This window comes from Dromaius novaehollandiae, chromosome 17 (assembly GCF_036370855.1).
Source record: "Dromaius novaehollandiae isolate bDroNov1 chromosome 17, bDroNov1.hap1, whole genome shotgun sequence".
In the NCBI taxonomy this organism is placed as follows: Eukaryota; Metazoa; Chordata; class Aves; order Casuariiformes; family Dromaiidae; genus Dromaius; species Dromaius novaehollandiae.
The window spans coordinates 15,715,300-15,728,669 of NC_088114.1; the positions used below are offsets into that span (position 1 = coordinate 15,715,300).

The window sequence follows — 13,370 nt, forward strand, 5'->3', positions numbered from 1 at the left end:
CCCCGTGGCACATCTGAACTTCTCTCCAGGGGGAACATCTCCTCGGAGCAAACCCACGGCACCTTTTGCTGCCCAATACCTGCCACGGGGGAAGGCCAGACCCAGCCCCTGGAAAGAGGGTGGTGGCAAGAGCTACGGCGACTGAAGGACCGAGCGTTTTCCCACGCGTGCCAAGGAGCCCTGCCACGGGGTGTCTTCTCCAGCGCTGAAGGTGCCCTGAAGCCACCAGGACCAGCACAGAAGCGGGGGCCTGCCAACGGGGGCTACACCCCACATGTCAGCACGACCAGCGTTATTGAGGTGGGAGATGATGGCAATCAGCCCACTTGTTTTAAGACTTCACAGACAATGACCTGTCCCCAGGTCACACAGTTTCGTAGGACCCGAGCCTGTCACCAGCCCACCCCCAGGAAGCACCCTCTTGCCAGCGCCAACACCAAGCACAAGTTAAGAGCAGCAAGGTAGACGCGTTCATCACGGGAGCAGCCTGGAAAAGGGATTGGCACGTGCAGAAGACTTTCCTGGGACCTTTCAGAAACAGAAGGATAAACCCAATTCCTGGAAAAGACCTAACAGCGCTCTGGGCCCTGCTAATGCCACCCAGGTCCAAAGCCCGATCGCCCCACACAGTTGCGTCCTGCGGGGAAACTGAGGCCGAGCAGGGAAGCAGCCTGGCCGCTAACAGACACGTTTGAGCCGCCAGCCAGTGCCGCGTGCTCGACGGGCGCACTGGGCCTTTCCAAACCCCAGTCCAGAGCACCTTGCTGCCTTACAAGCCTCCATTGCTCCCCACGCTCCTTCCAGACCTGCCCCATCCAGCCAGGCTTAACCCAGCTCCCTGGAGCCGCAGAAATTAAGGCAGAGCATCCACTAAGTAATTTCGGGAAACAGGCAACTTAAAAAAAAAAAAGAAGAAGAAAGAAAGAAGAAGTAGCGGTGTCTCGGATGAAGCCCCCCAAGTACCAAACGCTGTTCTGCTGTGTCCTGCCCCATGGATGGGCTGGACGAGAGCAACGTCCCCGCGGCAGCCAGGCCCTGCGTGCTCCGTGCTCCAGAGCCGCTTGATGGGACGATCTGCTCCAACCTCCCCCAGACTCGTGCCCAAGCCCTGCCCGCGTGGGGGGCATGCGACAGCGAGCAAACAGCCACGGCTAAAGGAGGAAACACAGAAGAGGATGCAGAAGATGGGAAGCATGACGTTTTTCCTTGCTTTTCCTTCTTTCGAGCAGGAACATCTCAGCGCATGGAGCCGTGGGCAGGTGAGCTTTGGAAACAAATAGGTGATGCTCTGAGGCCGTGGCAGCGCCTGCCTGCTCAGCCCGCCGGGCAGCCAAGTGCCGCCAGTGTCCACATCGGCTCCCGCTTAATTACCCGCAGAGCACCCGGGGCCAAAACCCCCCTGGGACGGAGGGGGACAGGACCAGAGCGCTTACCCCCCTGCCATGCATTTGCCTGAGGTGCAAATTCCTGTCCCGGCTGCAGTGTGCAGCGATCACCCATAGCCACGAGCGTGCGTCCACTGCCTCCGCCAACGGCCCCGTCGGGCTGCCCTGCAGCTCAACGTGTCCATCGCAGCCTTCCCAAAGCTCCTCCAGCTGGATGGGGATGGCACCGCTCATTGCCCATACCCAACCCGCAACCCCAGCAACGGCCCAGGCAGCACCATCGCCCATCTCCTGTGGCCAAAACCGCGGCATGGGATATTTTAGCATCTTTGCAGCAGCCGCCGAGTCCCAGGCTCCGGGGGATTCCCGGAGGTGGGATGCCCAGGCTGGCAATGGCAGCGAAGCAGCATTCGTTTGCTATGGGCTCTAAAAGTCAAAGCTATTTAAACAAGGAGGCGGCGGTGGGGGGCTCCGAGGGGAGCGTTTCCTCAAATATCGGCAAGCGTTAGCGAAAATGCCAAAGGGGAGGAGGGCAGGAACCCAGGTGGGAGCCGGATTTCGGGAGCTAAACAGAAGGGAGCGGCTCGGGCGCTGCAGGAAAGGTCAGGCTGGGGCTCAGCCTCCCCCGCGCCGCGGGAGCCGCCGGTGCCCGGCCTCCCTCCTCCGCCGAGCCCGGAGAAGCAGCAAGAAACGTGGGGGGCGGACGGGGTCCCTCCCGCAGCAGGGATGCAGCCGGGGACCCTCCCCGGCCAGGGAGGGAGCTGCCGGCTCCCAGCACGCAGCACAGATAAGTCACCCCGCTAAGCAGCATCCTCCAGGGACGAGCCCGGGAAGGGAGCCCTTCGCCTGGGGGCAGCGGGGGGGTTTGGACGGGGCAGCGCAAGGCTCGCCTGGCCCCCACCACCGCGCCGCAAACGCGATCCCCCCAAACCACCCCCCTCCCTGCCCCAGCGAAGCGGACTGCCGCCCCAAGCCGCGTAGCGCGGCCGCCCCTAGCGCGCCGCTTTCCGCCCCAGCCCGCGGCCGGTCCCGAAACCCGCCCCAGGGGCACGGGGGGGCGCGGCCGCCTCCCCCCGCCTCCCTGCCGCCGCCACCCGCCGAAGCGCGGAGCTCTGCTGCCACCGCCCGGGAGCCGCCGGCCGCGCCGCGTCGAGCCGCCTCCTCCGCCCGCTCTTCCCCCGGCGCCGCGGAGAAGGACCCGAAGGACCCTCGCACCAGCCGGGAGCTGCTGCCGAGCCCCCCTAGGCCGCCAAGTCTCGGGGGCTTTTTTTTGCCCTTGCCCGCGTACGCCCCGAGCCCTGGGCAGGCTCGCAGCATCCCCGCCGGCCGTGCCGCTCGCGTCGCAGGGGGCTGCTCAGCCGGTACTGAAAACGGGGCCGAGCACACGGACAGGCCGGTGGTGGTGGCAGGTTTTGCCCAAACAAGGTGCCCTGCACAAGATGGTTGCGGCACGAGGCCGAAGGACCAGCCTCCGTGCAGAGGCCTTGCAAACTCGCTGCGCCCCAGAGAAGCGAGCAGCGCCCAAAGCACCTCAAACTTTGGGAATCCCAAGGGCAGCATCATATCACTCGATGCGAGATGTCTAGCCTATGATGGAGCGATGCTCTGCAGATCCCCTGGGAGAAAAAAACTTCTCTCCCAAGCGGCACAGGATATTTTCCCTCCCAAGCAGCTGGGACACCTCCTGCCTCGGCAAGCACAGCCCTGTGCTAGGGCAGCTCAAAACACCTGCCTTTCTCAGGGCTTTTATTTGTCCTGGGCATGGAGCAATAGAGCAAAGCTCCTGCTGCAGCTTCTCCCCGCAGCTGGGGAACAAATCTGGGTTTTCCCTTCTCCCAAGGCCTAGAGCTATCGGCCAAAGTCAGTAATTTGGACTGAAACCTGCCGAGGTGAAAGCTGGCAGTGCTATCACGTAAGCGCTGCTTCCTTAGGAAAACGGCCCAAAATCATCTGAGAAAAAAAGAAAAAAAGAAAAAAGAAAAAAAGCACCCCGGGAAAGCTGACGAGCAGGTCGCCCAGCGCAAGGGGAAGGAGCCGCCGGCTCCTCGCGGCTCCCTCGAGCCCGGGGCGCCCCTGGCCCTGCCTCACCTGACTTGTGCACGCTGCGGAGGCAGGAGAGGGAGGCGTTGAGCCGGGCGCACTCCTCGCTGTTGGCCCCGAACTTCTCCACGGTCTTGCAGACCTGGTCGTCTGTCATTTCGAGCAGCTCCTCCAGGCTCAGCTGCCCCGGGGCGATTTCCTAGGGGAGAGCAAGAGGGAAAGAGTGAGAAAGGAGGGAAGAAAAGAAAAGAGCCCCCCCAAAAAAACCCATCATGGAGCATCTGCCTGTAAGTGAGCATCTCGGGGCATGAAAACAGGAGAAGATACTCCCTTGTGCCACCTTCTTCTGCATCACACCTGACCGAAGCACAGACATGGGGACTCTCCCCCCACCAGGGTCGGCACCAACGAGACCCCTCCAGCAGCCGCATCCTGCGTCGGGAGCAGCAGCGGGATGTTCCCACTCCTCCCGTCCCGGGCTCCCAGCATCTCTGCATGCAGCAAAGTAACTCGGTCCCCTGTTCTGGTCTTCCATCGCCACCACCATCCCCTCAAGCCCATGTCTGCAGCCCTGGGGCCCAAATATGCACTTCAAGGCAATTTTTCTTGTGAAAAACGGTGGTTTTGCTCTCAAGGGTCGTGCAGACACCCTGGGGAGGTGGGCAAGGTGCTTCCCACAAAGGCCCAGCCAGACCCTTCCGAAACCCGGCCCCGGGGAGCAGGGGCACCTCACCTCCATCACCTCCTTGCGGATGTTGACGATGCGGAACCAGTGCAGGAGCTGGGGGAAGCCCTCCAGCTTGGCGTTACGCTCCTGCAACGCCACCTTCCTCTTGCAGGAGAGCTGCCGGCTGAAGTACTTGACCAGCTTGCTCTGCAAGAGAGGGCGAGAGGCCCATGGGAGCTGCCGGCACAGGCATGCGCCCCCGGGGGGGGCGAGGACCGTGAGCACCCGTGTCCCGCCGCGCGCCCCGGCAACGGTCCTGCCATTCAGCAGCGGGTCCTGCCCAGCACAAGGATGATGGCAGCACCCCAAGGATGCTCCGCACTGGAGACTCCTCCCTGGTCCCAATGGGAATTCCCAGTGCCAGGGGGTGTAGAGCCAGCCGTACCCCCAAACTGCTCCCCACGTGCCCCAAGGCAGGGATGCATCGGAGACTCCCGTGGGGGACGTAAGCAGGTTTCAGGAGCCGTTGTTTCCCCCATCCCCGGTTGCCCTCCCTTCTTCCCAAGCGCCTCCAGCACCACGTGCTTCCAACTCCATGGGTCTCATCCAGGGGATGGACCACCCCCCAGTGGGAAAGGTGATGGAGGAGAGGAGGCAGAGGGATAACACATGCTTCTCTCCCGCTTTTCTCCCTCCCAGCACTTCCCAGGGCCCAAGGGATGGTTGCCCCTCTAATATATCCAAGATCAGGGCATGGAGACCCCTGCTAGCTGGAGCATCCCGCATCCAGAGACGCCATGGCATTGCCCAGGGCCAAGGCTGGGAATGAGACGTTTGCTCCTTATTCCCTTCCGACGGGGAACGAGCACTGGCCAGGGAGCAGCCGGACGCAGAGCCCTTCCCACGAGCCGGCCCAGACCCGGCGCATCCCCCGTGCTGCGGCTGCCCCAGCCCTCCCGCTCACCGCAAGGATTCGGGGCGCTGGAGCCGCGGCCACCTCTGCAGCAGCCCGCAGCCCCGCGCGGAAGACAAAGCACCCGCCGAAGCCCAAAAACAACGCGGCGCCGAGCGCCTTGGCGCCTGGCCTGGTTTCTGCGGGGCGCGGAGCAGAGCCCCGCGCCGGGGACCCGCCGGGACCGCCCGCACTCCCTCCTCCCCGCCGCCGCTAGATGGCGCTGTGCCGCCGCCCGGCGCCGCCCCGGCACAGAGGCGCCCAGCGCAACACACGCGGCAGCGCCAGGCGCAGCGAGTCCCACGGCCCGGCCGGCCCCGCGCCCAGGGCGCCGCGGAGGCAGCGGGCGAAACGCAACCGGTGGGCGGGAGAGCGAGCAGAACAAGCCCCGGGTGCCCAGCACCTTGGCGTCAAGCAACGTGCGCGCTCAGCACCCCGGCCCCAGGCGTCCCCCGACAGCGGTGGCCGGGGTGGCTTTGGATCGCTCATGCGCATCTTTACACCCAAGCAGGGGACTTCTCTCAAAAACTCGAGCTGCCAAGGGGGTGGCAAGGGAGCTGCTCTCCCAAGAGAGGCCATCGAAGGGTTTGGGGTCAGCCACGACCTAAAAGCCCCAAGCGAAAAAAACACCTTGCTTCTGGTGCATCTGCAAGGTGGGCAACCAAGAAGGAGCAACCAGTTTGGGGGGCTCTGCCCAGCCGGCAGAGAGCCCCCTCTGCAAATCCCCTCCATCCCCAGCTGGCTTCTCTGCAGCTCCCACGAGGGTTAGTGCAAACAGGCCCCATGCAGCTAATCGGGCAGGGGCAGAGCCTCCAGCCCCTAAAAAAAAAAAGGGGGGCCCTGAAAACTTTCTGCAGAGATACTTCTCATTTTGCTGAAAGCTTCATGAACTCTGAGAGAAAGGAGAACAATTCAGACAGTATCAGGCTACTCACCAGCCGGGAAAACCCCTTCCCGCCCAGCCAAGAAGCGTGCAGAGGTGTGCACCGCGCTTGCACTCGCTCACACCGAGCAGCTGCTCAGCTCTCCTCACACCTCACCGGGGAGGAAGGTTTTGCAAGGGTGCCAAACTCCAAAGCACCCTCAAAGCACGGTCAGCAGCTAAGATTCAGGAGGCAGACCGCAGCCCCAGCAGGGAGGCGCAGCCAGGACCAGCGCTGCTCACTGCTGCAAGGAGCATGCCACCTGCTCGGGGGGGCTGTGCCAGCTACCGAAACACCCCAGGCCAGATCCCTGAGGTCCCAGATCCCCAGCAGCAGCCTGCTCCCAGCTGAGCCCCTTCCTCCCCCACCCAGGCTCCCCAGTGCTTCGGCTCCTGCTTATTTATAGGGAAATCACTGGAGCGGCCAAGCGGAAGCCAACTTAGCGCCCAGGCAGCTCCACCTGCCGCTGGCCTGGGTCAACGGAGATCGATCTGCAGATGAGCTCTGTTAAGCCCTGTGTTTGCACAAGCGTCTCTTGCTCCCTCGTCGCCCCTGGGGATATTTGGGGCTCCAGCTCAGGTGAAAGCACTGAGGGCAAAACCACTGGCAGGTTTGTCCCGGGCTGGGGCACGAGGTTGGAGCGAGGACGCCTGGGTACTGCTCCTTCCATGAGCCAGAGGCACTCAGCGATTTACGTAGGAGGCAAGATACTTAGCGGCATTCGCTTTTCTCCTAAAAATCCAGTACACCCTCAATGAACCAAGCCCAAAACATACCCACCTAAGCTTTTAAGCACACGGGGCTTTCACAATCCCGTTCCCCCACCTCCCTGTACCTCAGTTTACCCATCTATTAAAGAGCAGTGATATTATCTCCTCCGCCTGCAGACGTGCCGGTAAAGCGTGGGGAGATGCCGGGGATGGGGTCTGGGCTGCAAAGAGGGTAATTCCCAGGGAAGGGAGGTCGCGGCGTGGTATTTTGGGGGAGTTTTCACTTAAAACAGCGGCTGCCGCTTGCTGGAGCGGTGTCGCTTTCTCTATTGCACCTGGTAAGAGGAAGCGAAGGAAAATACATATACATGTGTGTGTGTATGTGTGTGTGTAGGTAGCTATATATAAAATGCATCTATGAAAATATATACGTGGTACAGCAGGGGCAAGCAGAGAGTGAGCCGGGGCCCAGCGAGGCCGGGGAAGCAAGGGCAACCGCGGGAACCCCAGGCGAGCAGCCAGCTGGACCGTGCCCGGCGCCGGGGCTCAGCCCGGAGGAGCTGCCCCTTCCACCCCCGCCCCTGGGCAGCCACAGCGGGGTGGCAGCGGGGATTTCCAGCCGCCCCGGCCAGGAGTTTCCCCGTTTTGCAGCAGCACCGGGGCCGCGGCATGGCGGTGGTGCCCCACGCGGAGCACCCTGCACCCGTGGAAAGAGCGGCCGCCGGGTGCACCCGTGGGAGCACCGGGCCGACAGCGGTTAACCTCGCAACGTGGGCTAGGCAGCGTCTTGGGAAAGCCCGGTTCACTGGGACAACGCGGCCCGCGTGGGCTGGAGCATTGGCGGCTTCGCCAGCGACCGCCCCTCTCTGCCGCATCCCGCAAAGGGCTGAGCAGCGAGTGCGGGCCACGGCCCGGCTCCGGGTGCCCGCGGCGTGTGGGCTCGGGGACGAGCCCGGTGTCAGTCCAGCTACTTGGTCACACACAGGAGTGAAACCTAGAAGCTGACGAGCTGGGTACGATCACAGATGGGTGAGGAGCAGCAGGCTCACCCATTATATTAGACAGCAGAGAATCCACACCCTCGCGCCCCCCCCCCCCCCCCCCCCCGCTGGAAATCCCAGCTTGTGCAACACATCCCATAACCTGCTCCCTGCGCCGGCCCTTGCAAGGCCGGACACGGCCATGGGCTTTGCCGCCGCGATGCTGCCAGCAGCCGGCACCAGGCCCGCGGGGCGCGGAGGAGCACTCGCAGTCCGCGCCGCAGCTCCCTGCTCCCGGCCGGACGCCGACACCGGCCCGAAGCTCTGCGCGGCGGGAGCTTCGTCACGGGAAGTTGCCAGCGGCTGCCTGCGCTATCGCGGCACGTGCAATGCGGGCGCTTGCCTATACCCTGAGACGGCTTAAAAAAACAACAAAAAGGAATCGAAGCACTTCTAATAATCCTGCAAAATCAGGCTTTGGCATATCAGGATTAACCAAAAAAAACCCGCAATCTTGGATCCCCCCGTTTGGTTCCAGATCCGCAGGGATGCAACACCTGCGGGATGCTGGGGCAGTCTCGGCAGCGTGAAGCCAGCGGCTCCTCCGCCATCCCGCCCGGCGCGGGCGCACCGAGGCCCAATGTCCCCGGGAAGACGTGGCAGGGCGAGGAGCGGCCGTGGGGAACCTGGGGGGGTCCCAAGCCGGAGCGATTCACAGGCAGCAGGAGCGGGGCCACAGTGACGGGGGCAGCCGGGGATGGGGACGTCCCGCGGCTCTACGGCCCAGGGCACCACCCTGTCCGGCACCAGGGGAGGCACTTGGCACCTTTTCCTTATGTTTTACCCACCTATAACCCCCCAGTATAGGGAATCACTGGGATTCCCGTGCACCAGGCCCCAGCGAGGGGCTGGCTGGGTGCGCGCCCCACGTGCCGCCAGGCCGGAGGGCTTTGGGCCTCGGAAACCCTCCCAAAATCCCCATCCCCACCTCCCCGGCACAGAAAGGAGCCACCGCAGCAGGGACGCATGTGATTTTTCCCCACGGTGGCTCCCGGCAGCAGCCCCAAGGCCCTGGCAGAGGCCACGGCTCAGCGAAGCCTCCCCTTCCCGTGGGGGCTCTGCCCAGCGCCGCCGCGGGGGGGCTGGGGCCGAGGGTGCCGCCTGCCCCCAGCGAGGGGACGGAGCCCGGCCGCGGGGATGGAGCCTGGCGGAAGGGAGGCAGGACGGGTGAGGGGCGGCAGCTCAGCCCAGGGGATGGAGCTCGGTGGAAGGGAAGGAGCCCGGCTGCGGGGAAGCAACCTGCCGGAGAGGCCGGAGCCAGGCCGTGGGGATGCAGCCAGCCGTGGGGATGCTCCCAGCTGCAGGGATGCACCTGGCCACGGGGATGCACCTGGCCACGGGGATGCTGCTGGCCGTGGGGACGCAGCCTGCCGGAGATGCTGGAGCCCGGCCGCAGGGATGCTGCCAGCCACGGGGATGCACCCAGCTGGGGGGATGCTGGAGCCTGGCCGTGGGGATGTACCCGGCCGCAGGGACGCAGCCTGATGTGGGGATGCTGCCGGCCACAGGGATGCACCCAGCCATGCTGCCCAGACGCAGGGATGCTGCCTGATGTGGGGATGCTGCCGGCCACAGGGATGCACCCAGCCGCACGGATGCACCTGGCCACAGGGATGCAGCCTGGCCATGGGGATGCACCTGGCTGCAGGGATGCTACTGGCCACGGGGATGCTGCCTGGCCATGGGAATGCACCCGGCTGTGGGGATGCTCCTGGCCATAGGGATGCAGCCAGCCGTGGGGATGCAGCCCGGCCGCAGGGATGCTGCTGGCCGTGGGGATGCTGCCGGCCACAAGGATGCAGCCTGATCTGGGGATGCTGCCGGCTACAGGGATGCACCCGGCCGTGGGGATGCTCCTGGCTGTGGGCATGCAGCTGGCTGTGGGGATGCACTCGGCTGTGGGGATGCACTCGGCTGTGGGGATGCTCCCGGCCGCAGGGATGCAGCCTGGCCACGGCGATGCTGCCGGCAGCGGCGATGCTGCCGGCCGCAGGGATGCTGCCGGCCGCGGGGACGCAGCCTGATGGAGGGATGCTGCCGGCCGCGGCGATGCTGCCGGCCGCGGGGACGCAGCCCGCCGGCGAGGCTGGAGCGGGCCGCGGGGCTGCCGGCGGCCCTGGCGGCGGGCAGCCCGGTGCGGCGGCGGCCGGCGGCGCGGCGGGGCCACCTGCAGCGCGCGCAGGCTCGCTGGGGCCCGCAGCGGCGCGGAGCCGGCGCGGGGCCGCGGCGGGCCCGGGGCGCGGGCGGGCGGGCCCCTACCTCCAGGGTGCGGATCTCCTTCTGCGTGAGGTCGTTGGAGGCGGCGCACTTGGTGCGGAGCCCCTCCAGGTTGGAGATGCTGATGTCGATCATGTTCTGCACGAGCTCGCACTGCTGCAGCGCCTTCTGCAAACTCAGCTGCTGCTCCTCGCTTTTCGTCATGTTTTCCTCATCCATCGCTCGCCGCGCCGCGCCGCGCCGCCCCCCCGCCGCCGCCGCCGCCCGGATGCGGGCTGCGCCCCCGCGCCGCCTCAGCCCCGCGCCGCCCGCAGCATCCCCGCGGGGCGCCGCGCCGCTCGGCCCGGCCCGGCCCGCCGCGGCCCGGCCCGGCCCGGCCCGGCCCGCCGCGGTGCCCACCGAGCCGTCAGCGCGGCGCCGCGGCCGCCTCCCCCCGGGCGCGGCGGGGCGGGGGCGGGGGCGGCGCGCTCAGGCACCGCCGGGGCCGCGCTCGCTGCGCGCCCCCCCCGCTCGGCGCACCGGCAGCCCGCCCCCCCCCCGCCGCCGCCGCCGCCGCCGCCCGCCCCCCCGCTCCGCGCACCGGCAGCCCGCCCCCCCCGCCGCCCGCACCGACCCCCCCCCCCCGCACCGGCGCGGCAGCGGCCGCCCAGGGATGCGCGGCCGGGGGGGGGGGGGGGGGGGCGGGTGAGTGTCACTACGAGGCGGCAGCAGCTGGGGGCATCGGGTGCTCGGGGCGGGGGGGCTGCGGGGGGGCCCTGCTGCAATGGGGGACCCTGCTGCGATGGGGGACCCTGCTGCAACGGGGAACCCTGCTGCAACGGGGAACCCTGCTGCAACGGGGGACCATGCTGCAATGGGGGTCCCTGCTGCCATGGGGGTCCCTGCTGCAACGGGTGACCCTGCTGCAACGGGTGACCCTGCTGCAGTGGGGAGCCCTGCTGCGATGGGGGGCCCTGAGGCAGCCCCCCGTGCAGAGGCAGCCAGGCCGGCCTGCGTGCACGTCCCTGCAGGGCAGGGTGGGAGGTGCAGCTGGGGGGGGGGGGACACCGGGGAGATGCACCCCAAAGGCCCGAGGGAGCTGCGCTGCAGAGGGAGCTGGGCCGGGCTGCGTGTGTCGCTGTGGGGCAGGGGCTCTGCCCCCCAGGAAGCCGGCCTTGCTCCTCGCTGCCCTCCCACCCCACAGAGCCTCCGGGGCGCTTGGGGGACCTGCAGCCCGGATCCACCGCCGGGAAACGCCGCTGCACTCGCAGCACGGCACCGGGGCCTGGGGGCTGCAGCGGTCGGGCCACACTTAACTTCTCAGCACCCTCCCGGCGGCAAAACCGCTGGGAAAGGCTGCGCTGTGCCCCCCGGCCCCGGGAGCTCGCTCTCCCCTCCCTCCCGCTTGGCTCCTAGGGAAGCCGATGCTGCTAAGGGACAGGCCAAATCCTGCTGTGCTTCCCCTGCTCCAAGACTTGCACTGAGTGGGACGAGCAGGGCAGAGGGCAAAGCTGCCATGGGGACAGAGAAGCCGCGGAGAGACCCTGCGCTCCCTGCTGTAGCAGCGCAGGATCTGGCCTGAAACTGAGGGGGAAAAAGAAAAAATAGAAATAAAAACACCGAGCGTCTTCTTCACGGCTTGCTGCAGCGTGCCTCCCCCAGGCTCGGCACACGCGGCTGCTCCCCCTCCTTCCCGCCGGCTCCTCGCGGAGACACCGCTCCCGTTGCCGCAAACGGAGGTTTGGCTGCGGTCCGGGGAGCGTCGGCCGGCAGGAGCCAGGTGCTGCGGGGCAGGAGGACGGTGCCGGGATGCCGCCACAGCCTCTGCCCGCACGTGCGCCCGGGAGGCAGCGAGAGCGGGAGCCTCCGCACCCGCCCGCGGGCAGCACGAAACGCCCCTGAGCGGGATGCACCGAGCTCCGGACCGTGTCACGTGGAGCAGCGCCACGGAGATCAAGTCGAAGGAGCCTTGCGCGGAGCCAGGTTGAGCTCTTCAGCCCTTTGCTGCAGCAAGGTGGATGGTTACGCGCGGGATTCAGCCCAGCCGGGCATAGGTAAGGACGAGCTCGCTGGGTGCAGCTGCGATTCCTTAGAAACGCAGCAGAATTTGTCCATCGGTCCTTTGCAAGGAGCTACCGCTGCGTCTCTCCAGTACACAGTGATAATCTGCTGCTAGACGAGCCATAAGGTCCCTTCGCAGGTTTTAAGCGGAGAATAAACGCGCCCCTGCCCCAGCTGGTGCAGTTCCTTGCGGAGAAGCCTCTCCTTGAACGCCGAGAGCAGACCGCGGCTGCCGCTTCTGCCTTGCCGGCCTGGCAAACAGCCCTGCAAAAGTCGTGGGAACAGGGCTGCTGCCCTTCGGACAAAGCATTTGGATCGGGTCGGGCCTAACCAGCGAGCTGCTTGGGAACCGCTGGGGCACCAGGGAGGAAAAACTTCCCTCGGCCACGAGCTCGCGACGGGAAAGAAAACCTGCCGCGCTCCTGTGACTCTGAGCATCCCGTTTTAGCAGGGCTGTGCTCTCAGTTCGGTCCTCAATTTTACATACAAACACACATACCTATATATATACACACACACACATATACATATGTTTCAACTGCAAGTTTTAGCTGGGGTGTTCCCTATATACATACACACACACACACACACACACACACACTTAAACGCATCCTCTTGCAGCTCAGAGAAGCAGCGCTGCATCACCCAGGGTAAAGGCCTGGGCTCGGTTCCTATGTAGTGCAAACCAGCCCAGGGGTATATGTATGTGCATAGGTATATATGTGTGTGTGTGTATATATATATATGTATATATATATGTATGTATAGACCCAAACCAACTCATCCCGGGGCTCGGCAGGTTTTTAGCCCAGGGATAACGAGGCACAGCCCTCCGGAAAGGCCGGCAGGGAAAGGCGCTCTGTTGACTGCTGCAGCAGGCAGGTTTTGAAGGCAGTAATAGGCGGATAGTTAAATATTGCCTGTGTTTGAAATGCAATGCAATTTCTGTCATTAACTGGAGCATGGGGCGGGGGGGGGGGGGGGGGGGAGAAAAAAAAAACGCACTGGAAATTTTCTCTCCTGATGGCTTCTGTGGTTAATCAAGTCTTTCAATAACCAAAACAGAGATAACAGGGCAAGGCACGCTTTGTACTCAGTGCATTTGCAACAACAGATATTTTTTCCCTAAACCATCTCAGCTACCAGCCCAGTAATTTCTGCATTCGCTGTTCCCAGAACAGCTCACACAGGAGGGAAGGGCGGGATGGTCCCGCACTGCCCGTGGTCGGCATTACCCGGAGGAGGGACGAGGGAGGGTGCCGGGAGCCCCAGCCCAAAACCAGGGTGTCAGGGAGACCACGATTCCCCCTTGCAGCCTCGGGCTCAGAAATGGACAGCAGGTCTACCCACAGTGCAAAGCTCTCCCACAAATAATAATTAAAAAAAGAAGCCAACA

The 13,370-nt window shown here is 65.0% G+C and overlaps 1 protein-coding gene across 1 annotated transcript in view; it reads right to left on the reverse strand.

Annotated features, from left to right (window-relative positions):
* The window catches only part of KSR2 (kinase suppressor of ras 2), a 91,427-nt gene extending 81,265 nt beyond the window's left edge, over positions 1–10,162 (reverse strand). The window contains exons 1-3 of the mRNA XM_064522327.1: positions 9,977–10,162; positions 4,159–4,299; positions 3,474–3,624 (exon numbers count right to left, since the gene is read on the reverse strand). Coding sequence (XP_064378397.1) covers positions 3,474–3,624; positions 4,159–4,299; positions 9,977–10,153 — 469 coding nt within the window. The 5' untranslated portion in view covers positions 10,154–10,162. The remainder of the gene's footprint in view (positions 1–3,473; positions 3,625–4,158; positions 4,300–9,976) is intronic.
* Between the last annotated feature and the right edge of the window lie 3,208 nt (positions 10,163–13,370).